The sequence below is a fragment of the Sebastes umbrosus genome, chromosome 12 (assembly GCF_015220745.1).
Source record: "Sebastes umbrosus isolate fSebUmb1 chromosome 12, fSebUmb1.pri, whole genome shotgun sequence".
NCBI lineage: Eukaryota > Metazoa > Chordata > Actinopteri > Perciformes > Sebastidae > Sebastes > Sebastes umbrosus.
The window spans coordinates 22,241,256-22,269,139 of record NC_051280.1 but is presented as its reverse complement, the minus strand read 5'-3'; the positions used below and the strand labels follow the sequence as shown (position 1 = coordinate 22,269,139).

Here is a 27,884-nt window from a genome sequence, read left to right as displayed (position 1 = left end):
TGGTAGACAGTAACAGCAGATATTATTGCGAACAGCAGCTACAGTACCAGCCAGCCAGCACGGGGCTGGAGGCAGCTATTCTCTCAGCTCTGTCAGTGTGAATCATACCGGGCTGTGTTTACATGTAGAGCTGAGAGAGAAGATACTGTCACAGACACCAAACAACTGCCTTCAGCATGCTAGGTAACAGGAGACCTATGGTGCACATTTTACAAACAGTGAGGTGATACAGTAGTTCTCCTACAATCTTATAGTCTTATAATAATTAATTTTTACTATCTATAGAGGGAAAGTTAGGCTGTCTACACCACAATATTTACATGTTAATAAAGTCACTTTAGTAACTTGTCATTGATACAGATTGTTGGTATTTTTGTTGCCTTAGACTCCTTTTAATCGGAGCACCAGTCCACTTTGTCATATGTTTATCTCCTGCTGGTGCAGAGGGTGGACACCGATGCTGATGAGCAATGGTGCAATTTTAGGATGCAGTCCATGTTCTCCAAGAACCGTTATGAGCAACAGCATATGATTTGCAATAACCATGTAAACAACATTACAGCATCTGGTATGCTTTCAAACAGCAGTCATCACTCAACAAACTCAGAATCACCAACAAGCTGGGTGGTAGTTGGAAGTTAGACAAAACTTATCTTATCTAGGGATGCACTGATACCGATACCGATACCGATACCGATACCGATACCGATACCGATACCGGATCGGATATCGGGACGATACTGACTCAAATAGCTGGATCAGATATCTGACAACGGGGAGGAGCTATTCAATTTATTTCTATGCTTATATACATTATACACTTTAATTTTAATTCCTGATAAAGTTTTGACCAATTTGTTGCTGCATTAAAACGGTTTACAGCTGAATTGTAATTCCTGTTAGTTTTGAAGATATTTACCAAGTTGTTGGTTTTGTTTTATTATTTTAATAATAAATAACAATTCACTAAATTTATATCTATGTATTTATTTGTTACATTTTGTTTTACAAAGTTAAGAGAGCTATGTTTAAGTCAATCCTGATGTTGTCTTTCTTACACATAAAAGAATGATCCCAGTCACTTCCACACAGCGAGGCACGCAGCTTATTAATTAAAGACTAGTACTGGATCGGTACTCGGCATTGATTATCTTTGTTGCCAACTTCAGTATCAAATCAGCCCAAGAGCTTTTTGACTGGCCTGTATTTGTTCTGTGTATGTACGCAGGGTCAACTTAGCCTCGAGACCAAAAACAAACAGGTATAACATAACGGCTGTCAGTCATTTCTTGTATTTATCAACCCCATTTCACAAAGTTCAAAAGGTCACACCTTGAAGCATTCTTGCTATTTTACTTCATGGAGAATATTTCACATTTAGATCACAACCAGAGCATATTAACACAATGCAAAAAATAGTGTGTTGTTGAGCTATAGCACACACACATATAAGATAATGTGGCAGCTTCAGATCTTCTAGAGCAAGTCTATACCTTCATTTGTCACAAGAAAATGTTCTGTTATGTGTGCTTTTTTCCAGCTGAAGCAAAAGATGTTGTTGGAACATTGAGGCTATTTCTGTGTTAAGATTGTAGCTTCCCCACCTGATGTCTAATGTCAAACTTCAAACATAAAATAACTACAGGTGACTCGAAAGATCTTTGGGATTTTTAAATAACAAAGCTAGTAATAACTAACAATTTGACTTTTCACTTCCTCTGTGTCCTTCACAGTTAAATTGCACAACCAGAAACTGCAAGAACTAAGAATATCACACTTATTATAGGCTTTCTTATTCTTATTCTTTATACGTGCCCATGAATGATTTGAACAGACATGATAAGTACTGTTTTTGTTACGACAGTAGGTGTGAGTAGGGGCAGAGTGACAACATTTTCCATCACCTCCTTTTCTCTCCACATGTAGAAATATTCATCATTATTCTGCCTTCTAGTCTCTTTCTTCCTCTCTCTGGCAAATGCAACGTTGAAGGGTTAAGTGTTTTTATACATTCATAAAATAGAGAAATGAATGAAAGGATGGAAATAGAGGAAGAGGACACATTACATTTTGCGCAGTAGATCTTGCATACACATTTATACACATACACACATATAAAATAGAGCGTTAACAACTATGATCTTTTATAAGTAAGCAATCAGTGCTAATTTACATTGAATAGCTCTTTAAAGCTGAAGAAGGTAGAATTGGAGCAAATATGATTAAAAAAAGTTATTTTTATAAAACGGTCACTTTATCCTGACAGTAGTGCATGAGACAGATAATCTGAAAAAAAATCATGTGCCTCTGTGTCCTCCGGTGCTCCTAATGGCATCTGCAAGATTTTACAGACCGGAGGAAAACAACCAATCAGAGCCGAGCTGGAGCCTGCCGTCTCTGAGCAGCTGTCAATCACTCGCTAACTCCGACCAAAATGTCAAACTAGGCACCGCTGATCAAATATGAATCAATATTCTGTTACTGTAATGCCTATTTCTCACCTCAAATGTTTTCAGAAACATCTTGTAGTGTACTGTTTAGCTGTAAAATGGGAAAGTTTGTGACCCAGCAGCCATGTTGAGATCAGTGGAGGAAATACCAAGCATCGCCCACCAGCTGGAGCGCAGCCAATAGGAACGCTCTCTCTCTGAAATGACCTGTGATTGGCCAAAGTCTCCTGTCACGGGCTAGATTTTTTAAAGTCTAAAAACAGAGCCATGAGGAGTTGCAGAAGTCTAGTTTTCTCTCAGAACTCTTGAATTACAATATGCTGAAAGGTTATTATGTATTATGTATTGCCCAATGATGCCAAAACATTCTGCCTACTGAAGCTTTAAATATGACTCCTCATTTCACTGTTGTTAAAGCATGCTGAAATAGCTGCACAGCGTGCAAATTATTTAAATCTTACTGATGATATATGTTGACTGATGCCTTTCATAACTACCCCAGGCTCTTGAAGCCTACTCTGTGCTTCGTAAGATAAGTATTTGTATGCTATACTGTGGAGGTTGCTTTGAAATATCACACCCACTTTCCTGTTGTGCATAAAATGAGATGGCAGACACACATTTCCCATCCAAACAGCCTGTTTCTACAGAAAACTGCCTAAAAAAACAACAACAACCAAACAATTTCTTGTTAACCTTGTATGGTGACACGTCTTCTTTTTTGCTTTCAGGGCAGTGAAAATACAGTCTGAATGCCTTTCATTCTACATGTCTCATCATTATGTTGTTGATTGTGGGGTAAAGGGGATGGAGAAATGAGAGACTCTGAAAGGCAATCTTGCTCGCTAATGGCCTGCAAAGTTATCAGTTGCGGCTTAGTGAAGCTTAAAGCGGCTTCATTGGGATGTAATAGCTGGCAAAGTTGTCCTCCATTCACTCTAGCTAATCCTTCCTTCAGGGCTTTCTCTCACAATCAGAGATTCATGGAAAGAGGCAGAAAGAGAGGCCTGTATGGAGTGAGCAAGAAAGTGATGACGACAAAAAGAAAATTGCAATCAGGCACAGGATGAAAAGAAATTTAAATGGCAACCAAAATGCCATCAGGATTGAAGCTTTGGATGATGCTGGTGAGTGTTATGAGCGTGATTTAGGCGAGCTGCAGAACGGATCACTCCTGTCTCATTCTGCCCTCTTGTAAAGCGCTTTTGTATAATTATTCAAGTCATAAACATGGCAGCAGGGTAGCGCTTATTCATTCCAATGTGATCACTGCTCGCTCTCATTCCCTGCCGCTGGAACTGACACGCAGAATTTCCTGTTTAATACCCACTCCGCTCGTGCCTCTCCATTTCAAAGAAGAAATACTTGCAGCCCCAGGGCACACATTTTAATCTCTTTAATTATCTTAACAGAAAGTCTCCTGCTTCCTCTCTCTCTCCCACTGTTTGTGCTTCAAATCTAATTTTCAATATCTTTTGGCTGCTGCGCCTCTTTGTTGATGCTATTTCTCTGTTTGCCATACTGTATGTTGCCATCCTTTTCCAGGTTGTTTCCCTTTGCATGTAACCTCTGAGACCAGTGGGATCGCCGGCTGACATTACTGTCTTTAAGAGGCTGTAGCGGGGAAACTGGCTTGGCCATTTTCAAAGGGGTCCCATGACCTTTGACCTCAACATATGTGAATGAAAATTGGTTCGATGGGTACCCACGAGTCTCCCCTTTACCGACATGCCCACGTTTTTGATAATCACATGCAGTGTGGGGCAAAAACCATGCAGTTTTTGCATACAAGTTTTTGATACCAAATCACAGCTTTTTCTATGGTGTTCCTCAAGATCTTAATGTGGTATTTTTGAGGGATTATTGATCCTTTTAAATCAATTCTCGATTGGTAAAAAATGGTTAAATTTAGCACCGAATCTGTGTAACAAATGGTATCAACCCAAAAATTGCAAACAACTTATGACACATAATAGAGCATAGAAATGACCATCAACTTCCATCATAATGTTCTAAGCCCTTACGCACTTTCACAATGTATTCTAAATAATTCATTAATTCATTCATGTTTTTTTTCTGATTTATGACTAGAACAATTTGACACAAAGTGCTGAACTGCATCTCCCAGCTTTCAGATGATGTACACCACTTCTATGAGACATCTACTGTTGACCTGCTGTCTCCCTTTAAAGATCCCCTGTACCCCCCTAGAAAAGACAAAAAAGGGTAAATGATGGGTCTTTTGGGTTAAGAAAAATTATAAAGAATTATGAATTATTATAACATTATATTTCATTACACTTTATGCATTAATTGTCTGATCTGTTCTCAGTTCCGTTCCAGTTTCTGATCAAAATACTTGGATAGGTCTAAATCCAATGCTTTATTTTTTTGTAGTGATACAAATTAGTTACAAGTTATATTGTAAAATTCAGAAGTATAATTGTATATTTACACAAAACTGCCAAAAGAAAAAAGAAAAAGAAAAAATCACACTTAAAAACAGATAAAAGGAGCCAATTAGGCCCCAATTAAAACCAAAGCGTCTTTGAAAGCCACCAGAATAGCTTCAATGCTCATTCCCTCATTTCATGTTTTTTTTTTATTTGTTTATTTGGTTTCACAACCAGCATTCACAATACTAAAGCAGATATAACTATCAATATGCATTCATAAACCAATTACGTATGAGAGCGATCGACAGTTCTTTTAAATGAAACTATAAAGATTTTTCCTGTACTGGTGTGCTTCCGTTTTGTAAAAATAGGCCTATAAATAACTCATTTCTTCATTTTATGTGGAGGAAATAAAAACCATAACCTCAAGCTGAAAAGGCTGCTGCATATAAAGCAACTGTCAGATTATATAGTATAGCTGTAAACAATCCAAACAACACAATTTAATAGCAGTTGTATCCCATCCCTGCCTGGTTTCAGCTTCTTTAACGCCTTGGACACATTTCTGCATTGCTCTAAAGCTACTGTGAATTTCGGAAAGACACACACACACACACACACACACACACACACACACACACACACACAAACACACACACACACAAACTGACCTTGCCAGCAGGCGCCCACAGTCAACTGAGTATCAATCTTTGCGGTGTGGATCGGCCAGTCATCCGTCACCAGGTAGGGTTCATAGGTCACACCATCCACGAATAGTGTCACTGCAGGAAATTCCACATTGATCACATAATAGTGCCATTCCTTGTCACAGATCTGTAAAGAAGAGAGAGGTTATGATGTTATTAAGCTACCGTACTTTCTGCTATGTGTCCACTTCATGCATTCAAATAAGAAAATATTCCCGGTTTGCACATACACGAAAATAGGGCAGTTTTAAAAATACATAACTCCGGCAAATTCATCTCTTTTTTGGGGTCTTATTTAGGTTAGGAGCATTTTTCCGTGGAGGATTATGTTTATAGGGATGCTGTTATTAAGATGATGTTTACTCCAAGCATGCATCCTTGAATGCTCCCCAGCTTTCTACCTTTAATGAAAGAGAAACAAATTCCTTCCTCTTCTCTGAATCATTTGCTCCCTGTCGTCAGATAGCTAATGAGGTTTCTGTCTAATGAGCTCTTCATTAAAAGCATGCGATGAGAGACAAACACGGCTGTGGAGGACCCGAGTGCCACGCCATTTTTATTAGCCATCACAAACTTTTTTCGACTTTCCACCTACCTGGGCCACTACAATATGTTAAAACACATCTGCTACTTTGCTTGCATGGCTTTAGGGCTACAACTAATGGTTGTTTTCTTTATTGATTAACCTGCAGACCACTTCCTTGATTAATCAATTAATTGTTTTATCAATAAAATTTCAGAAATTAGTGAAAAATGCACATTAGAATTTCCCAGAGCCCAAGATAACACAATATTTGTTTTGTTTCTGCAAATCCCCACATTTGAGAAGCTGGAAACAGTGAAATTTTGGCAATTTAGAGTGAAAAATGACTGAAACGATGAAATAATTGTCAGAAATAGTTGACGATTAAGTTTCTGTTGATTGACAAATTGTTGCAGCTGAATTGTTTACAGCTCCACACTTTATACACTATAACAGCACAAGTTTGAGTTTTAGCATTCTAGTTTTTGGATTTGGGAGAGAGTTGTTCGTGTTTACCAGTATTTTTTGGACTTTCTAATACTGTATGCATTTTGAAAATGGGCGTTGTTCCCCTTTAATGATTCCGGGGTCTATGACTTAAGAGCGTTCTCATGACGGGACAACTCCGGATGGTTGTGTAAAGGCCCTGACACACCAAGCCGACGGTCAGCCGCTGGACAGTTTGCGGCTTAGTTTTTTCGTCGATTCAGCATGTTGAATCAAGCTTTAACGGATCCCTGCACGAGAAGAGAAATGGAAGTGAGGAAAGCAAGCCAACGAGTAAATTCAAGAGGAAAAACACAGAAGGCTCTTCTTATTTCTCATCTTCATTCCATCTGATCATTCCAACACACGGATATTTTCACAGCGACATGGCCATCTGGAATGAAGCTAAGTGGGGAGTGAGAGTGGCGTGAAAATGGTCGGCAAATGCCGCTTTGTTTCATGTATGTATCGCAACAACGCCTTGTATATCCGCAGTCCTCGGTCTTCCGGTTTCCTTTTTTGAATGACGAATACAGACTACCGCCACCTGCTTGCATGGAGAGTTATATCCTCTCACGCAGGCGCAGAACATACATGCTAACTGGCCATCGGCTGTCGTCTTTGCGGTGTGTTCGAGTGCAACTTGTCGACCAAAACAAAGGTGACGTGAGGCGACGCAACAGGCGGCCTTCGTCGCTGCTAGTTTTCGGATGTCGGGTTGGTGTGTCCCCAACTTAAGGGTTAAAAACACTGTGCATCGCTAATATAGAACATTGTCCATACATCTTGGCTTATCTGTTTGCCTTTTCAGGAACTTCTTTTCTTCTTATTAAGTGCTTAATTGAATAAGCTTTCCAGTTTCAGTATTTATGACTTAGACGTTGACATGAATGGCATTGACAAGTGAGTAAATAGCTACAGTAAATTAACTGGTAATTATGGTAAACTCGATATGACATGAATGCAGCGTTTGCCTTGTGACTGACTGGTGACCAGCCCAAGGTGTGCCTTGCTTGGCTCCAGTCCACCGACACCCTGAATAGCATTAACAGGTAAAGAAAATGGATGAATGTAAGATGGAAACGATTACACTTGAAGCACCCCGGGTGCTGCGAAGATTCATGTCATATCATGTTTTAGATGTGCTGTATGCTGTGAAATGGCTACATAGACGTAAGTGCTGCTTTCACCTATTTGACACATACAACACTGCATGGGGTCCTGAAAGCAACAACACATCAGTGCCTGTTATCTGAATCACAACTTAAACTACTTAAACTGCAAGTGAACTTCCTTTTAAAGTGATATTTACAGTTTTAAAGTCTTTGGCAACTTGGCGAAGTCTTAAAGGATTCCTCACATTATTGTGCGCCTCCTCTTATGGCCATTACATCTGTTATTCTGTAATCACTCTGGTGTGAAGGATTCGGTTGAATTAACAGCAAACTATCAATCTATTTGCACCGGAGAGGAGAATATCTTGTAATTTGAGATGCACACAGAGAAACAGCAGGAAAGGATACAACACTCAGATAGATTTTCATTTGGTTAGATTTCTTTTTTAAGGCTCAGTTGCCACACACACACAACACACATTGGTAGTTTATTCAAGCTGTGATATGAACTAATGGGGTTGAGATCTGTCCTGGAGCAACCAGTAATCTCCAGGGATGTTTAGAAAGTAGAGTCCCTTTACAAGTATGAAGGGACAAATAGTCCGGATTTGGACATCCCAGAGACCCCTCCCACCACACAGTATCACATCTCTCAGCACATACCAAGATAAATATGCTTACTTACTATGCTTTTCTATGGATTGCTTCCTTATATGGCAACAAGTAAATATGAACCTTAAGGCCCAGTTTCATCTGGCTGTAGCTACAATGGTCTGGTGTGATACCAATTCAGTATCAGAGATTCCTGTACTGTACACAAATTGAATGATTCCAAGCAATGACAGCGTGTTTTAGTTTCATCAGCACACATTCAGGATTTGTACGTGTACTGGACTAGACAGGCAGAAGCAACTGCCACTTTCATTTAGCCACTGACTGGCTGACTGCCTGTGGAGGTCGCTGAAAAAGATAGACACTGAAAAAGTAGAATTGCAAGAGGCATCTGATCTTTTCAAACTTACTGGACTTTGACAATCATAGTTACAGCTCTCTCGGTTAACCCTGACATTTTTCCTGCCATCGTTTTAGGCTTACAATAATGCTGCTAGAGATAAAAAGAAAAACAAAACAAATCTGATAAAAATGTATACCATCATGTGTGAAACAAGACAAAGAGTTTATCTGTGCAGTGTTGCCAGGTTTTATTTGTCAAGTATTTAATTCACACAGAAGTATACAAAAATATGCTTTACTAGGTGGTTATTTCATATAGACTATTTATTTTTTTAATTACCAGAAAATGTACTTTAAAGTAATATATAAGGTTATCGAGATATGAAATGACCTATATTGGGAAAGAAGATTTTCTCTCTCGATCCAACTCTGCTATCAAAGCAAACAAGTCAACTCTGGGAAAAAAATGAGGCCCGGTAAGTGGGCAAAATACGGTAAGAAATATACAAAAAAATGGGAAAGGGAAAACAAAATTAAAGAATGGATAGAACGTGTGGCTGGGGATGGTAGCAAAGATCAGTAAATATGCTTATTTACACAAATATTATTAGTATTAGAGTATATTATTAAACTGTTGTGAAATAACAGGATAAGGTGTATCAGTTGAAATAAGGTAAACAAAACTGTTAACAGTAAATACATAACCTATTTACACATGTATTTACCATAATATGATTAGAAATATAGTGAACCAACATGATTAGGTGTAGTTTAAATAAGACACTGCATTACTAACTACAGTAAATGCATATGAAGGAAAAAAAAACAGTAGGCTAAATTAATGTTGTACAGGCAGGGAGGAAAGCGAAAACACAAAGTAACAGGTTAGTTTGTGCTTAAGTGAATTGGTCTACACGTTCACAGAGATATATTTTATTTATGATAACATACTATATCTTATTACACAAGACCATATTAAGACCTAAGTGAAATAACTGTTTAGGGAAAACTGCTTTTAATGCTGACACACTAAACATTTATGGTGTAACTTTGTAGATATTACAACACATTTGACCATGATAGCAATGCTGTTGGATTTAAAAGCAGTGTATATGGTTTGGCATGGGCATATCTGGAGTTTTGGTATTGGACTGGTTATGGGCTGGTTTTGTCACACAGACCTGGCAACCCTGCATCCATGCTATTGCAGGTATTGTTTGACTGGAGAAATTTCGATACTACTTGGTACTGGGTTGTTTTGGTTGAGTACCGATACCCAGCCTTAGTCGGTATGATTCATCCTCTGTGGACCATGAATGTCTGTACCAGATTTTATGGCAATCCATCCAATAGTTGTTGAGATATTTCAGTCTGGACCTAAGAGGTGGACCGACACTGCTATCCATAGAGCTATGCAGCTAGCATGGCAACAAAAAACCTTTGGGAAATGGCAACCAAAAAAAAAGCTTATAAAGCCCCAATTCCAGAAAAACAACAAGACACATTTTCCTGTTGCTAGGGTATGGAGATATGACAGCAACAAACCGGGTTACATTATTTCTCTCACACAGTGAGACTGATTGTTTCACCCTTGTTCTCTTATCTTGTGCTCTCCCATTCTTCCTCTCTGTCTGTCTGTCTATTAGTGTAATAACTGATGGAGAGGGTGCTGGACTGAAAGACATAAATAGAGGGCATGAACAAACAACGTCCTCTATGTCTATGTGCTTGTTTAGAAACGCATGCATGGTGACTGCATGTATGAAAATCCTTACCAGGAGCTTTCAGTATACTAGACTTTAGACTTTATTGCATGGAAAGCACAGACAATGAATATAATTGCTGTGTGTGTTTTCATTTAACATGCAATAACGTGTAAATAATAAAACATTGATGGCAAGAACACAAGTCGTCTTGTTAAACATGAACTTTACTGAGTGTCAATCATTTAGGTTCACATAATGTATGTGGCTACTGTAATTAAGAAAAACCCTGAATCCAATTGAGCACTCAATTTGTTTATGTTGCTGTCTATACTTGAGAAATCATACTTGCACACTTACAAATACACACAAACACACAGACACACATCATTAGTAGATACCATCAGCAGTACTCTCTCTGCTGCTGAGGCATGTTTGTATTCACACTGCCTGTCTGAAGGCACTTTAGTCAGAGGAAGCTTGAAAGTATTTTTGCTCTGCAACAGCGTAACAAGAGTCAAGACAATGAATGCTGAAACACAGTAATGAGCTGGTCCCCAAGCAGGTTGCATGCCTGCTTAGGATGAATACAATCACCAGAGGAGTCCCACAACAGAGAGAGAGAAACAGCAGCAGAGGCAGAGAGACGCTGAGGCCATGCCCCTGCTAATGTAGATGCATTTTAAAATACATTTCTTCACTCCATTTTGGACTTCTATTCAAATTAAATTGCTGTTTTCCAACACCAAAAAATAGAATATTTTTGCGTCACATGATGCACTCACAGTGAGAGGTTAGTGATAATTTTTGCTCTCCAACTACCAACGTTGTGTATCTCTACCTATTTGTCGGATAAAGATATTTTTATTGTGGAAAATGTCAACATTTCCTTCAATGAAAACCCTTTATCTTTCTTCCTTTTATCACTCAGAATGCTACAGTACAGTGAAGATTTGCACCCTAATGAAGCAGATGTTCAGCTAACTAAGCCCAGCCTCCCTGCGGGGGGCAGGATCACTGAACTTAGACAAAGATTAAAATCTTCCATTGAACAAGCTGAGGACAGCAAAAAAAGAGAAGATGCTGGGAAACATATGAGAAATTAGAGAGAGGTTGAGTTTTTTTAATCCTGCTTCCTAAATATGCTGTATCTTGAGATCATTTTAGGATTGAAAGGGTTCAAAGAACACACTTTTATATGTGTTGCATCTATGAGACCCTTTTCAATTAATATACACTTTTAATTACTTTTACAGAAGATGTATTTTATAAGTAATAACTTTTCTTTTTACGTGTGATCTAATGTGAAGGGTATATTAACCGTGTCATCAAATATCCGAAAATTATATAGTACTGACAGCTAGTGTTTTAATTTACTTTACTATCGTCCAAATTCAAAACATTGAAACCATGGCCCATCCACTCCTCCGGTGTGACTGATGGGAGTTAGCATGTGTTAGCATCACGGCGTTAGCCTCTGGCCAACAGTAGTCACTTCACCGGCTGTGTGTCTCAAATACTCGCTGCCTTAATAACCCAGCTGCACACGGACCACAGAGAGATGTGCCGAGGCTTTTCAGGTCGGGTAGAATCCGGGTTAACGCTATCTCCATTGACCCAGTTCGTTAGCTGGCTTCCATGGCTGCAGAAGGATGTGTTTGTGTGCGAAAATGGTTCCATATGTGGCAACGTGGTGTCAAAATGGGCAGTGAGCGGGATCACGCTGGCCAAAACAAAAACAGACGTTACGGACCATTATGGTAATTTCAAAGGAGAACATACTGACTGTAGCATTGTTGTCTGAGAAGCCAGTGTTTCAATTCAGCATGTTTCCTTAATCTGATGACATATCATGGTCATTTTATGATTTATAGGCACTCTCTGATAAAGGGACTTTCTTAGTTTATTCTGGGCAAAAAAACGAACGTGTTTCAGCTATAAGCCATCAGCAGCGTGAAATGCGTTTGTTTTTTTGCCCAGAGTAAACTAAGAGAGAGCGTTTATCTGTGAGTGCCGGTGATCTGTTTCTTCTGTTCTTACTACTACCTGGCACTCGATACTGTTCAAGATGTGGAGACGTGCTCGCTGCTACGTTCTACTTTCCCATTTTATGATTTATTACAGTAGATATATTACATATTGGTCCTTCAAGAAACACATCTTTCTGACTCAAAGTATATTAACACTCATGATACACCAACAAAAGGCACTTTCAATTATTAATAAGCCTGATTAGACCTCTTCTCAGGACTCTGAGCAGTAAACAGCCCGCTCCCTCACTGACCTCTTAGTTTAGTTACACATTTTAGCTAGACAATTTGACTTGTCATAGTGCAGTAGGAAAAGCACAGGTGTCACTAATAACGACGCCAGGACCCTGATACTGAAACTACATTTTTCACTAATGGATTGTGTATTCCATTACAAATAATGAAAAAAAAAATCCTATGTAAATTATACTGTATAAATATCTTGACATTATCCTGTTTGACTCTGCAATTCAAATTATAATATCATTCTAAGTGTTTTCATGCAGCCTAACAATATCATCATTGATTTAAATTGGCCATTGATGCTATTATATAACACTACAATATCAATATGAACATCTCAAACTGCAAAACAGCATAAATTATGCACTTATTGAAGGTTAATTTGTCTCTGTATATAATAAGGTCAAGGGGAAGTGTAACCAGGCAGGTCATGGCTGACTTGCATCTTTTGGATGCGCGTCAGAGCCTTGGAAGAGAGCGTGTTGCCATGCTGATATATTGGCAGAGACAGATGAATGGGGCAGGACACATAGCTTTATATGTTTTCATAGGGGCGTTAATTATACTAATTTACAATTCTCATGAAAGCACTCTCAGTTACGCACAGGTGGCATTCATCATGTTTACACAGGTCATTTACACGGTTGTCTGAAGTTAGGAGCGTTTTCTCTGACGTGGCACACTCATACAAGCCCACGGTACGGGAAAAAAAGTAAAAGAAATTAATTTAATTTATCATTTACACCGGTGCTTTTTCCTACTTTGACATTGTTGTTTTGTGACACCATGTATTTCCCAGCATAACTCCCCATCAACCTGAGCAGAAGTCTAATCAGCAGGAATAAGTGAAAACTTGTGTGTGAGTGTGTGGGATTGTTAAAAAGACCTTTTTTATAGCAGACAATTTGGCTTGTCATGTCAGGGAAAGCATGCTGACTCACTGGTCTAGTTTACTGGTAAACTTAATGAATCACAGCCATCGTTAATGATGCTGCTATGACAAGTCAATGTCTGCTGTGAAAAAGGTGTAATAGGAAGGAGATGGCCAGGAGAGGTGTTTCACTCATCTTACAACCCCAAATGAGGGTACACAATTTCTTCCTTTTATAGATATATTAAATTTGGAGAGTGCTCTATCCCTCAGATGTAGGACTACATCTCTCTCCTCCTTCAGGTTTATTGTCTGGGATAGATTACTTCCTTGTTTTTATAACTGTGTTGGACAGGATCAAGGACTGTAGAATTGGTATCCAGACACTTTCTGATCATTCCTCTATTACTGTCTCTGGTCCTTATAAAGATTCAGCTTGCAGATGCTGCCGACTAAACCCTGCCTTATGGAGCCAGATTCCCCTTGTTGAGTATATTACCATGCAATAGCAGTGTTTTATTGCTGAGAATAAAACACTAGAGATAAGCCCGTCTATCTTGCGGAAATCTGCTACGGGCCGGCGTATTTACGAGAGGCTATTACATCTTATACATCGGTTCGAAAGAAAGAAGATCTTAAGAGCCAATTGGACCTAGAAAATACTATACAGTCTGGAGGGTGAATTTAGGTTGTCACCCAAAGGATCTCTGGCAAACAATTAGGCGCTTAGACCAACTACTTACAAGGAGAGCAGAGTCCCAAATCTTCTTTTGTGCGGAACATACTGTAGGTTACAGGATTCAGGTAGTAAATTAGATTGGTATGTTGTGCATAATGCTAGTGAGAAAACCACGACACAACCCCTATTTCACAGATAGCAATATGGGGCATTTTGAATCTGCTGACATAAACACAATAATGAGGACATTCTGCTGGCTGCTGAGAAGCCCTTTAATAGGGTCAAGTTTATTTTGATGCATTGGAGAGGTTTGGGATGGGAGGAGACTTCTTTATATGGATACAAAACATAATATATATAATGGTGTTCAGCTCTGTTGTACTGTATTTGACAAACAGCGTCCGACAAGCATTAAGACCACTAATCTTTGCCATGGAATTTTTTTTTTGATGTTGTCCTCGCCAATCATGTTGATGGCTTACTTTCTGTGGATTTAGCATCCGCAATTTCTGGAAATCAGAAAATTTGCCTTTAGGCACCACTACCCTCCTTTCCTCCTCTTCTCATCTATCCTGTTCCATACCGCTTTGTCTGAACTACTTTCCCCTGTTTTTCCTTCTCCTGCTATCCCCACCTCCACTTCATAATTCCCTCCTAACTTGCACCTCTTTTCTCTTTTCATCTCCTTTGTTCCTATTCACATTCCTCTGCTCTCCTCTGCTCTCCTCTCTTCTGCCACTGTTGTGGTACTGCATTATTGATGCAAGCCTATTATCTGTCAGAGTGGTGGTGGTAGGGAATGACAAGGATAGTAAAAGAAAGAGAAAAATAAAATAAAAAACAGTAAAAGAAAGAAAGAAAAGAAAAGAGATTTGCTAACATGCTCAAAAGCATGTACATAAAACACATGTCATAATAATGCAGCTCATTTCTGTTGGGCACAAACCCAATGTAAGATGCAGTACACTGTCATGCAGGCCATGTATGTAACACTCACAACTGTAAGAACTAACGTCCCAATGATGTTTCGTAGAAAGAAATTAAATATAAAAAATTGCATCAAGGTTAACTTTCAGTTGAGTTCAGAGAATGTTGATAAAGGGAGGCTACCTGCAATATTTGATTCATGTCAGTGACACGACTGAAAAAGCTAAACAAAGAGAGATGTGAGGCAAAAGATTAAATAACATGTCTGCTTTGAAATTGTGTTTTGCTGCAAGATTTTTTAAATCTCTTTGCCCGTTTGTCTGAATTGAAAATTAATTCTCACCAGTTATAACTTAAAGCTTAATGCAGCGATATAATGTCAGTGAATTATTTAAGTTGTACCTTTAAGGTCAGCGTGAAAAGCCTTTTCTTGGCTAAGGTAAAGGTGGGAGTTAGAGACAGCGGAGAATAGAAGCAGTGAGACAGACGGTTAGAGGGATGGAGTGAGAGAAAATAGAAAATAAAGAGATGGAAGAAACAAGCTGTCAATACATTAGTATGCTGACGGGATGCTTGTCACTCAGCGTGTCTGCCAAGTGGTCTATAAGTATCAGATAGTGACATAAACCCCCTGCCTCTTACACATACAAACACTGTAGTCTCACCCCACACACTCACACTGCATAGACATATACATTTAGTGAGATGCAACAGCTCTACATAGCGGTAACACAGGAAGCGCCTAAAGCAGACAAAGTACAGCTGAGCTCTCAAATGAGGTCATTTGAAAAATAGAAGCTAGAAAAAAACAAAAAAACGCACAGAGAAGATGTATACGCTGGAGGCGACGCTCAATATCTTCTCAGTTGCTCTTTGTCTTGTTTTATGTCTTGCTTTCAAAGAAAAGTGAAAAATGTGTGTTTCATCATTGCCAGTTTGTGCTCTCTTTTATAACAAGTATGCTGCATACTGAGACCTTGTGAGGGTGACTTGCAAAAATTAGAGTGATTCATAGCAAACAGTATTAATCCGGAAAAGTAAAGTAACGTCAGAGAACACATGATGCTGACTGAAAGAAGTCTTTCATGCAACAAAAGACATGACATTTCAAATAGATGTTTTTGAAAATTCCCATCCAGCTATTCAGCCCGTTCACACGAAAAGGTGTATAAATACCACGATAATGCACAAGTGTACAATAAGAATGCCTTTCTTGCTTTTGGCGTGTCATTTGTACGTCATTTCTGTATTGACTGCAATGTAAAAGCATTCATGTAAATATGCTACACTCAGAGTTAGTAACGTAAAATAAAAAACGGGAAAAAGAGCGCTTATGGTGGGCAGGAGGGGAGGTGGACAGGTCCAACAAACACAAGACCTTTAACCAGTAGACTGGTGTTCGAGAGCTGTGTCTCGTTTTGTTATGTAAGTGACGTTAGTGACGTTTGTCACATGTTTTTTAGTGACGTTTGTGTCATGTTTTCCGTACTTATGTTACATTGTTTCCCTACGTAAATTACTTAGTTTATGTACTTATTTTATGGCCACCCATGACATTTTTCGTAAAACTAACTAAGTGGTTTTGTTGCATAAACCTAGCTGCGGACGTTGCCGTAGTTTTGTTGCATGGCGTACAAATGACACGCAAAAAGACAAAAATACGTCCTCATGACAAGCAAAATGTCCGTGTAATGTCGTGCTATTTATACGCCTTCCCGTGAGACCGGGTTGAACTATTACAAGATAATTTTACACTTTTTTCCAAACCTATGTAGTAAACAAACACGTCCCTCTTGTGCTCTCACTCCTGATATTTTTTGCTTTGACCTTTAACAACGTACTCTGATGTAATGCACTGCTATACTGATAACTGCATTCTATACAACAAAAGCACTGATGAATTACAAATAACTTTAGTTGGACTGAAACATTCATCAGTTAGTCTCTCTTGTTTGAGGTGGAACTAAATCACTCTCTGAATAGGCACTTCAATCTCTCCTGGTATCTACAACAAACAGGCAGAGAAGCAACACACACACATACACACACATACACACACAGACACACACACACACACACACACACACATGTATACACACACACAGACACATACACACAACACCACTAACACCATCCAATTAATCTCCTCAGAAACAAAGGGAGCCTTCTAATCAACACAGGACAGAGAACACGCTGCAGCACAACAAGCATGGTAATAGCAGGCAGATAAGGCAGATAATTGTAGATGCTGTACAGACAAGCAATGAGGGCGATTTTGTGCTACTCCGACATTCAGTCCCGACAATCGAACCCTGACATAAATGATAAATAGCGTGGGTCTGCAGCTGTCTCCAGCAGCGTAATTGGTGAAATTGGAAAGTTTATCTGTGATTCACAACACATGATCTTCCCCGTCAATAGTACAGTTATCTTGGATTGCTGTGAAACAGCTGCCAACACAAATACATCTTTGGCTTTTAAAATCTCAGATATAAAAAAATCGGTGGAAAAAAAAGCAGTGTGTTTGTCTCGACTCTCACCCTTCTATTAGCATAGATTTATTTCCTACTCTATCTGTAAGGACCCTGCTGTGAGTAAATAACACCTCATTTGTACGGGTTTAAATCAATGCCACATCACACACGCACACTTGTTCTTTCTCTTACTATGCTGGGAAAACTTAGAAAGCTGTTCAAACTTGAATTGTAGATATAGTATAAAAAGACCCAGATAATGACTTCTTCTTCATCCACTTTTCCCTCTCTCCTGTGACTTTGTTTGCTTGTTTGACCCATTGCTACCATTGTTGGCTTACAGGACTTTAGAAGAATGAATCTTGATTTGAATCGGATGTTTTGACTGTGAGTGAATGTCTTGTGAACAGCTGGACTGAACTGATAGACTTACTAGACTCAAGGAGAGTGAATAATGTGCGTAGAGATCCATCCCCTACTCCAATTACCAAAGCTGAAAAAGAGGACGCAAAATAGGCATCCTGTGTTTGTTTGCATGGTTGAGGCCACATACACACTCAAAAATACGTCAGTGCTTGTAGATGTGTGTGTGAAGGTTTCTGTCAGATGAGACATTCCTTCAGTGTGTTCGATCGACGTGGAAAATGGAAGCCTCTTTCTCTCACCCTCTCTTTGCCAGCTTCCTTTCATCCCTCCCCTCTCGGGGTGAGAATTGCAAAATCAATAGAGCTAAATGGAGTTGCTGCGGAAGCCATTGAGTGTCCTTTCTAAGTGCTGGAGGAACAAGGACAGTAAGAAGCAGCTGTGACACCCCACAGTTACCTCTCCTGCTTCTCCCCTCTACCCACCACAATCCTTTCTCAACACTCTCTGTTACTCGCTGAGCTTGTCCTCATTATTAACTAAAAGGCTACATTAAGTTGTAGCTCTTAACCCTTAAATTGCCTTTTGTTTAGTCTAGTTATTAATAGAGATACTGAATAAGAAAGTATTAATATGACATGTAAATAGTTACAGTAGTAAAACAATGCATAACGTAGAGTTAAAAAAAATCACAAAAGAGACAAAAGTTATTCAGGAAGTGTCATTAAGATCAAGATCTCTTTTACAAGAGAGACCTTAAAACTAATTACATATATATAAAACATTATATTGTGATCTAGCATTGTGTTTAGTTTGTTGAAAATTGCAGTAGACCATATTGCGATTTCGATAAAATTTCATTTAATTGTGCAGCCCTACTGATGTCAGAAATCCCTGACTACCATATAGTATACTATATTACTGTCATATCATGCCATATATTGTGAGTGTCGGAATATTTAGTGGGAAATGTATCCGATTTGCAGTGCAATCAAAAATTCCCACAATGGAATAAAATCATAGTCCATGGCACTACTAATCCCTCAGTGCAATGCACTTTATACAGCAGTAATGTTTTTCCCCTTTAAGGGATCCCTGGCCCCAAAACATTTGAGAACCTCTGTTATAGACCATTCAATAGTAATTTTATTCTTTTGCTGATAAAAGCTGATAATGCATTTAAGAAGACTTTCAACGTATCTTATGAAATACAGTTAAGAAACCATAACCATATTGTTGGTTACGGCTGATGGTCATCAATTTAAAGTAAAAGAATATTTTAAAAGATTAATGTGCCTCCATTTTCACTTTAGTTATACAGTCCACTAAACCTTCTAGCATCTTAAAAAAAATCCAAATAGAATTTTTATTTGTAGAGGTCTGCGGCTGTTTTCAAAGACACTGTGATCACTTCTCTTTGATGTAAAATACCACGTGCTGCTTCAGGGCACACATCATATTTTGATGTCGGTTTTTCAGATTCCAAAAGTTTCTTTCTAGACTCACCATTTTGCACCAAGATTCAACAACAACAGAGGCCGAAATCCATTGAAAACAGAGGTAGAGACACCAGTTTCTCTTTTGGCAGTAGCCTTCAGTCAATAGTGAAATCCAGCTACAAGACATGTTTTCACATGAGTCACTACCTTAAAAAAGCATATTACGCAAAGATGAGTACACCAAACTGCACTGTACAACACAGATTGATGATCACAGAGTATTTTTTTTTTACTTCACTCTGCCCAATTGTGCTCCTATGATGTCATTCCTCTCATTAACCTCTGGTATTTCAGACCAGTTTCCATTTATATTTAATGAGAGTGTCTGCACAAGTGATGAGTACTGGTGAGTAACTCATCACATATTCCCTTTGACTGCACTGCATGCTTCTTCCGTGGTCCTTCGCAAGATCCAAAAAAAAGGAGCAAACGGGATCCCCGTTATCTATGTACTGTGTATGTGAGTGGGAGAGAATGAGAGACAGAATAAGGGAAAGATGATAAGAAACAGAGAGAGAGAATAAGAGGAAGCGAGACTGAAATAGAACTAAGTCTTGAGGTTGTTTGCTTGTTTGCTAAGAAAACTCAGCAGTCTGCTACTAGGCTGCCCTTCTCTTTGTCACATCCACCTCTGTGGATCTCAGGAGAAAACACTGGACTGAGAAAAACACTTTTCAATCTACCTTTGACCGAGAACAAACAACCACCTGGTTGGAAGGCACACACCAGCACAGATGGCAAGGAAATTGGGATGTTTGCATGCGCACAAGGATTGACTGCATAACACAAGAAACCTGAGCCTTGGGTGAAATTTTTCAGTGCAAGATGAAAAAATGCAATAAATTGGATAAATTCAAAATTAAAGTAGGGCTTTATTCTTTAAGTCTCTGTTCTGTGTCTGTCAGCACCTTGTTTTCTGTTATTTCTAATATTAGTCTGTTTACATACATGTGTCCATGTCCACTCTTGAATGATTTTGAAGTTGTTGTTGTCAGCTTATTTGCCCCTGCCTTTTTCTTTTTCTTTAAGCAATATGGTTTGACGAAGATTATGACTATCATTAGTATTAACACTTTCTTTTCATTCATTGGTTATTAATTTGAAAAAGAATGAAAACAAAGTAAATTTAGTCCTCCGAAGGAAGGTGGTGGCGGGCCAAAAAAGAAAAAAAGGACAAATAAATAAATAAATAAATAAATAAAACTAGTCATCTGAGTAGACACACATGCTGACGCATGGTCACATAGCCATGTGCACACATACACAGAAAGACCCGAATACAAATCTCTTATAATCTGCTTAGTGAGCTTGCTGTAATTATAAAGCATCTTCTAATGATTTCAGTATGAGTTGTACACATGCTGTGTCCCAGGGGTAAACGATTAGATTAGATTCACATCTACCATCCATTATTAGTGAGCTGGGGAGAGTCTGTGGAAAGGGGAGATTCCCAAGGAAATCATTTTAACTGCGAGGATTTTCTTTTCTTTTTAAAGTAGGGTTTTCTCTACTCAGCGAGAGCCTGGTGAGCTAGAGTGACTAGACGCCCTTCAGCCGAGTGATTCTCATTCAAGCGTCCACCTCACTGAGGTGTCCTTGAGCAAGACTTTCAGCTCCACAGTCACTGGTCTCACCCTGCATTGTAATGTCTTCAAGGGAGGGGGCTAAAACAGATGTCACATTGAGGACCAAAACTTTTTATCTTTATGTTCCGATATAATACCTGCCTGCTGTGCATAATGTGTTGTGAAATGCAGAGGTTATTTACAGTATCATTGTGTACATCTGCAGGATAATTACAGTAAGAAAAACAACATTCAGAGAGAAATATTATTGTATGCATATTTCTAGCTGAAGCAACTTCATGAGGTGCATTTTTCTTCCTTTCAAAGGACTGAAACAGTAAACTGCAAATTAGTTCAACAACTCTCCAGAAGCATGACAGATAATAGAGATCTGCTGCTGGCTGAGCCATTACCCAAAACTAAACAGACTTTCCACTTTGGGTCTATGTTTGTGTCTATGTGTGTGTGTATGTGTGTATGTGCATAGGATAACAGTGTCTTCTACCCTCTTATCTCCTGCAGCGGGCAGAAGAAAGTGATGGAGGGCCTCCGGTAATTACAATGGAGAGCCTCTCCTTTCACTACACAAATAATGATAGCCCTTCACCTGCTGTAGAAAATCACCCTGAATCTATGCTCGCACGCACGCACGCACGCACTCACACACACACACACACACACACACACACACACACACACACACACACACACACACACACACACACACACACACACACACACACACACACACACACACACACACACACACACACACACACACACACACACACACACACACACACACACACACACACACACACACACACACACACTCCTCACCTGCTCCAGTTTCCAGTGGAACTCGGCAGGTCTGAAAGTGTCGACCTGAGTGAAATCTCTTCTGAGTAGGAACACCAGGCGGCAGTTGTGGACATACAGAGAGTAATGGTGGCGGTTCATTTCTGCAACGGGGAGACCACAAACATGCACGGTCACACAAATGCACAAATGCATGCACACAGTTAAACATAATATTCCTACATTATGCAGTGTATGAAACAACACAATTATGCCCTCTACTTCGAGGACAATAAACTGATGCACCTGCTCCTTAAGGTCTTCTTATTGATTTCTTTCTGGGACCATCGAAAACATGTCACACATTACAGCACGGTTGTAAGAATAAACTCTTTTCAGCTACCTCAGATTGGTTCGCCACATCAAAACATCGCTGTCAGCATGCCCGAAAGTGTGGTCACAGAGTGCATGCTGTGGGTATGTCTATTTTTTTTTCATTATCAACTGGTGTCTGTGTAAGATGGCAATGAAATGAAAGGTGAGTCCCACTTGTTCTGCTTTTATAATACACTGAATCAGCTCGAGGTGGGATGAGGTGTGGGCTGTGCAACAGATTTTCTTCTAAATACAACTCCACAGTGATGAGCCGTTGCTCGTCTTTCTTGACTTTAGAGTTTCTAAAATGGAAACGGAAATGCTCCCTTCGCATTTAACTGCATTTTAAAACGTCATAGCAATAATGTCAATTAAGATCATTCAGTTTGTAAAAAAAAAAGTTATTACAGAGCTTTCACCACTATTAAGCAATTCTAATATGTGAAAAAAGAAATTAGATGTCTCGATAGTACATCTAATTTAGCAAAAATCTGTCACAGTGTGAACTAGGGGTGTAAGAAAATATCAAAAATATTGAGTATCACAATATCATGTTTTGTATACTGTAGTGATTCTCAAAAACACTGTCAAATTTTTTAATTAATAGTTTACATGCTCAGTTTATGTGCCCCCTCAAAGTAGTGCTATGATGTTGGATGTTACAGGGGCTGTGATAAATGCAAATGCCGATCCTTCTGTTCTGATCGCATAAAAAAGTAAACTTTTTTATGCATATGGTGGTGTGTTCTTTATACTGAAAGTTTTCCTAAAATTAGATTTAAAAAAATTGCAATATATCGCCTTGCTTACTGTATCACAATATATCGCAATATATTGAACCGTAACCCCTGTATCATGATACGTATCCTATCGCCAGATTCTTGCCAATACACAGCACCAGTGTGAACTCTTGAATACTAATATTAAACAAAAAATAAAGGATGAAAATCTCAGATTGAAGAATGTAAGTATAAGTTTTGACCTTCTGATAAAGGGTAATTTGATAATTATACTGCCATGTTGATATCAAGATGTAACTAATGATCATAATAGTTATTTTGTCCCTATCTTTTGTCCCATCCTTGATATCACCAGGCTCAGCCGGTCGAATGACGGGCTACAATACATGAGTATTGGTGATCTGGCCCTCACATTGAGCCTTCTGGTACCATTCACATCCTCACGCCAAAAGTTGCAAATGGAAAAAAAAGGGTTTATAAGATTCTGATGGTTTAACACGAACCAGTCTGCAGTTTTGCATTACAAGATCAGACTACACATTTCGTAGACTAATAAGCCATCTGTGAGACCACTGTGAGAGCGTGCAATGTGCAGATGGCTTGCTCAATTACACAGTTCACACAGCTCAGTTCAGATATGCAGTGGGGGGAAAAGTTTAAAGTTTCAAAGAACATTTGCCATTGTGGGCTTCAGTCTTGGCTTAATTGTGTTGTTATTTTTTAGAAGGATGCTTTGGATTACATTATGTTCGTAGTATGTTTCTAATGCTGAGGACACTAGGAAATCAAAGTGTAAAATGGGACGTAAGAAGAAGAAGAAAAAAGTAGTTTCCAGTACTTCTAAAGTAGCATAAATGTTTCTAAAATATAATAATACTTTTTGTTCAAGTTGGTCAAATTTGAACTCTCTTTACATCTTAACAGTGTGCACGTGTGAAGTTGTTTCCTCACCAGTCTTGTCAGAGTTACACAGCAAGGTCTCCTTCTCAGCTCTGAGTCCTGGACTGGGCCCGTGTTTCATCCATGTTGCTATGGTGAACTGGTCTGTCAGGTTTTGGGGCACAACATGATCTGGAACATTAGCGGCCTGATGTCCGTCGAATCTGTAGATGAGGTCACTGTCGCGGCCGCTGTCAGTCAGCAGAGACGCCGTCCAGTTTGTGGAAGGGCTGGGGGCAGGGAGGAGGTCGGTGCTGCCTGATGCTGCACCTGGATGTGCCAATCACAAGATACGAGACTGTCAGGACGGCTGCACAGAGAATCAACCTGCAGAGAAACTGCTTTTCCAGAGCTTTCTTTTTCCTATGTGATCTCTCAGAGTAGCAGAAGTCAGCATACATCGGTTCATGACCTAATATTGTTTGTGTATGTGAGAATCCTGGATTAAACAAATATAACTCTGTGAATCAGTTTAGAAGTGGTGAATATATCTGTCGTAATCTGATATTACTGGCCATTTGTTATGGCTCATGTCGCATAGCCATGGCTACTAACAGAATCTTCTTACATGAAACTTACTGTTGCCAACATGCATCATGTACTCAATTCAAAATCAAATAGACCATAAAGCAGGGTATGCTTTAGGGCGTGGCTACCTTGTGATTGACAGGTCACTACCACGGCGCTGTCTGTTTTTTCGTCTTAGAACTTTAACCCTTTCACAATGTGTTTTCAGTTCATGAAAGTTAATTATAACCTTTTTGGTCGCCTAAAAATGTCTTATTCAGCGATTAGTTGTACTTAGCTACATCCTGTTGTGTCACTACTGGTTGCAAAAAAAACAACATGTTGTCGGCCAAAAAACATTATGGCGAAAGAGGCCGAACTAGAGGCTTCAAAATGGCAGTCCACAAACCAATGGGGGACGTCACTGTGACTACGTCCACTTCTTTCTTACAGTCTACAGTCAAAAATAATAATATGCCAAATTCAACACGTTTTGAGGGCAAATCATTGATTTACAAGACAAAGTTTATTCAACAGCTTACTGTTATCTGTAATTCCCGATTATGTGACCTGACATATTGGTCTTTTTTAGAGAAGTTTAATAATGATGAGATGTAATTAAGTGTCAAAAAGGAAACCATGTTAAAAATTATCATCGTGCACAACACAAAATAGTTTTTTTCTAATAAAAAAAGAATATTTCTAATATTCTGTTTGTACAGTGTAATACACAGTACTATATTCTGTATATTACAGTGCAAAGCCATGGGGAGCAAAAATGAACACGTCACAGGTTGGAATGACGTTTGGAAATTTGATAATAAAACAATTATTTCAAATTATTCTCCTGCATTGAAATGGCACACCGGAAATTGGCATATTAATATACTGCAGAGGCTAGGATGTCAAGAGGTAATTTCATCTTTGAATTAAATTTTTCCTTGCCTGTCATTATTATTACGACCCTTTGCTCTCTCATAGTCTTAAACTCTTAAATAGCTCTTCACTATTTCAACAAGGCATTTCATGGAACTTCTACTTCTTAAACAAATTTCTCTTCTCTCTTTTTCTTCTTTCTCTCTACTTACCACAGAGTTTTTGCAGAGACTTCTCAGAGTATGTTTCCCGATCGCAACCTTTCCCGATGTGATTGGTCTGTAGCTCTACCATCGCCTTCACGCCAGACAGAGGACCTCCACACGTTTCCAAATGCATCTTGGGAAACAGCTGCCGGCTTCCAGTCCCTGGCTCATAGTCCACCCGCTTGTTCCAACCTTTATGGGTCAAAATGTGTTTAGTTTTTTTAGAGTAAATATTTCATCCAGTCATGTCAGTGGTGTTACACGTTGCAATTACAGGTAACCTGGTGTCACACAGTAAACAATGGTTGATGTTTCTAGTTTTTCAATTAAATCACTTTTCATATTACATAAGAAATAGATTACACATCATGTCATTGTTACTATATGTGAAATGACACCTGATGACTGGTCCATATCAGTCTCCCCTCTCAAAAATTAGATAGCTGGTCTGAGATCTCATATTCCTGTTAGTGCTTTCGAACATTTCACTTAAAGGTACTAAATGCAAGATTGGGAGCATACTGTATCTATTGGCTCCACACGGCTCTCAACATGATGCCTGCTGAGCCAGCGGCTAGCAGCTAATGGTGCTAGCAGCTAATGGTGCTAACAGCGCTAACAGTAAAAACAACGGACACAGTGCCGACAGAGCGTTAACGAAGTGTTAACCTGGGGGGGAACCGGAGGGGGGTGCTACGCTTCCGCAGCGGCACTGTTGGTCGGGACGGCATTACCAGCTGTAAACGCTGAGCAGAGCGGCAGCCATGAGTTACTAGTTACTAGTCACTAGGGCGCCTTTTTTTTTTTTTTTAATTTTGAAGGTTCAGTATTAGCCTCATATTTTACAGATGTTCTGTTTTACACATATTAAAATTGAGAAAACAAGAAACTCTGTCAGAGCAACATACAATTAAAATTTTACGTGATCACGAATATTCTAAATTCAGATATATATTCGAATAGTAATGAAACAGATATTCAAATACGAAAATTAATATTTGATCGTGTAAAAAAAGCAGCACTACCGGAAACCTAACCCTTTAAAAGATGGGTGAGTAGCCTACTTACTATCTTCTGACGTTTGTAAATTCTAAAGAAAATACATATTGTGATATTTACTCTAAATGACATACAATATGGCAAACAGCAAGTAGGAAACTTTCAGCTCCCTGGTGATCTCCCTCCAGCCAACTTCACGAATCAGCCTTTCCTTGTCCATTGCTGCGCTTTCAAAGCGAGCGACAGAATAAATACAAACAGAGTGTCCGACAAAAGTTCAACTCAAAACATCGGGCTGCGTGGCTCGTGGACAGTTAGGACACGGTGGGTTGGACATACATGCTTTAATGTGCAAAAATAGATGTTATCATAGATGTGTTTTTTTGGAACGAGTATTCAAATGTCAGTTGTGGCAGATTTTAACAGCCCGAGTTAATCATAGATTGTATATACTGTATATGTGCACTTGTATTTCAAGTGATAAACATAGCAAACAAAAGCATATATTTTTAAACACTGTTAACAGAAGAACCTTCTTGTTGCTAACATTGTTGTATTTTCTGTTATGAGAGCTGTCCACAGAAAGTATGTTAATGTTCTACTGGAGGTGGTATCATAATGAGCATGTGAGTCTTGAAAGGAGGAAAGGTAGCCACACAGCCTTGGGATTTTCTTAGTGAATTCTTGCCCTGTGTCGAGTCAAAAGGAGACAGAAAGGGCCGGTAACATGACAGGCTTGGTAGAAAGAGGCGCTGACCTCCTTGTAACTGTCAGTCCTGTTGCCAGGTGTTATACTTTCATTACCCAGGTGTTATATCTATTCTCAATGTAGAAGAATCTCTGGATCGCGTTGGTGAAAGGGATTCACAGCATAATTGTGTACAGGAATGTGTGTGTGCACATGCCTGTGTGTGTGTGTGTGTAGGTGGACATCTGGCAGCGCTATCAAAGCCTGCAGAATATGATATCAAATCTCCGGAGACAAAAAGAGAAACGAACTGCGATCAGGTAGGCGTGGAGGAGTGAGAGGTGAGGTGGAGTGAGACGTATTTAGCCTCTATTTATGCCGGGGAGCCTTCTTCAAAAACAGAGCTGCAGAGGCACTGCTGACCTTTACACGCAGACGATAAATAAGGTTGTGTACAAAAGACTTGATGTTTGAATGCATAATTGCATTATGTTTTATTCATGGCTTTAAGCTACTATGGGTTAATGGTTTTACAACAGGATTATGCAGTGAAGCCTCTTTTATGAGCCAAATCGCAAAGAATCATGCAACATTGATGAGGATGTTAGCAGGGTATGATAGGAAGTGTTCCTTTGTGATTCAAATGCTGCGAGTCGATAACCCCGTACTACCATCCGGATATCAAAAATCCATGTATAGTAGTAGTATATAGTAGTAATATAGTATAGAAGATCCAGCTGGTATTTTGTTTGTTTGATTTTCTGTAAATCT

General features: G+C 39.1%; 1 protein-coding gene across 2 annotated transcripts in view; it reads right to left on the bottom strand.

Annotated features, from left to right (window-relative positions):
* clstn2 (calsyntenin 2) overlaps positions 1-27,884 on the bottom strand; it is a 162,524-nt gene that overhangs the window by 12,912 nt on the left and 121,728 nt on the right. For both annotated transcript variants that reach the window (XR_005209106.1, XM_037787175.1), the window contains exons 7-10: positions 25,433-25,618; positions 23,850-24,107; positions 21,826-21,947; positions 5,518-5,680 (exon numbers count right to left, since the gene is read on the bottom strand). Coding sequence is in view for 1 of the 2 variants with exons in the window: in XM_037787175.1 (XP_037643103.1) it covers positions 5,518-5,680; positions 21,826-21,947; positions 23,850-24,107; positions 25,433-25,618 (729 nt within the window). In the remaining variant the exon portion in view is untranslated. The remainder of the gene's footprint in view (positions 1-5,517; positions 5,681-21,825; positions 21,948-23,849; positions 24,108-25,432; positions 25,619-27,884) is intronic.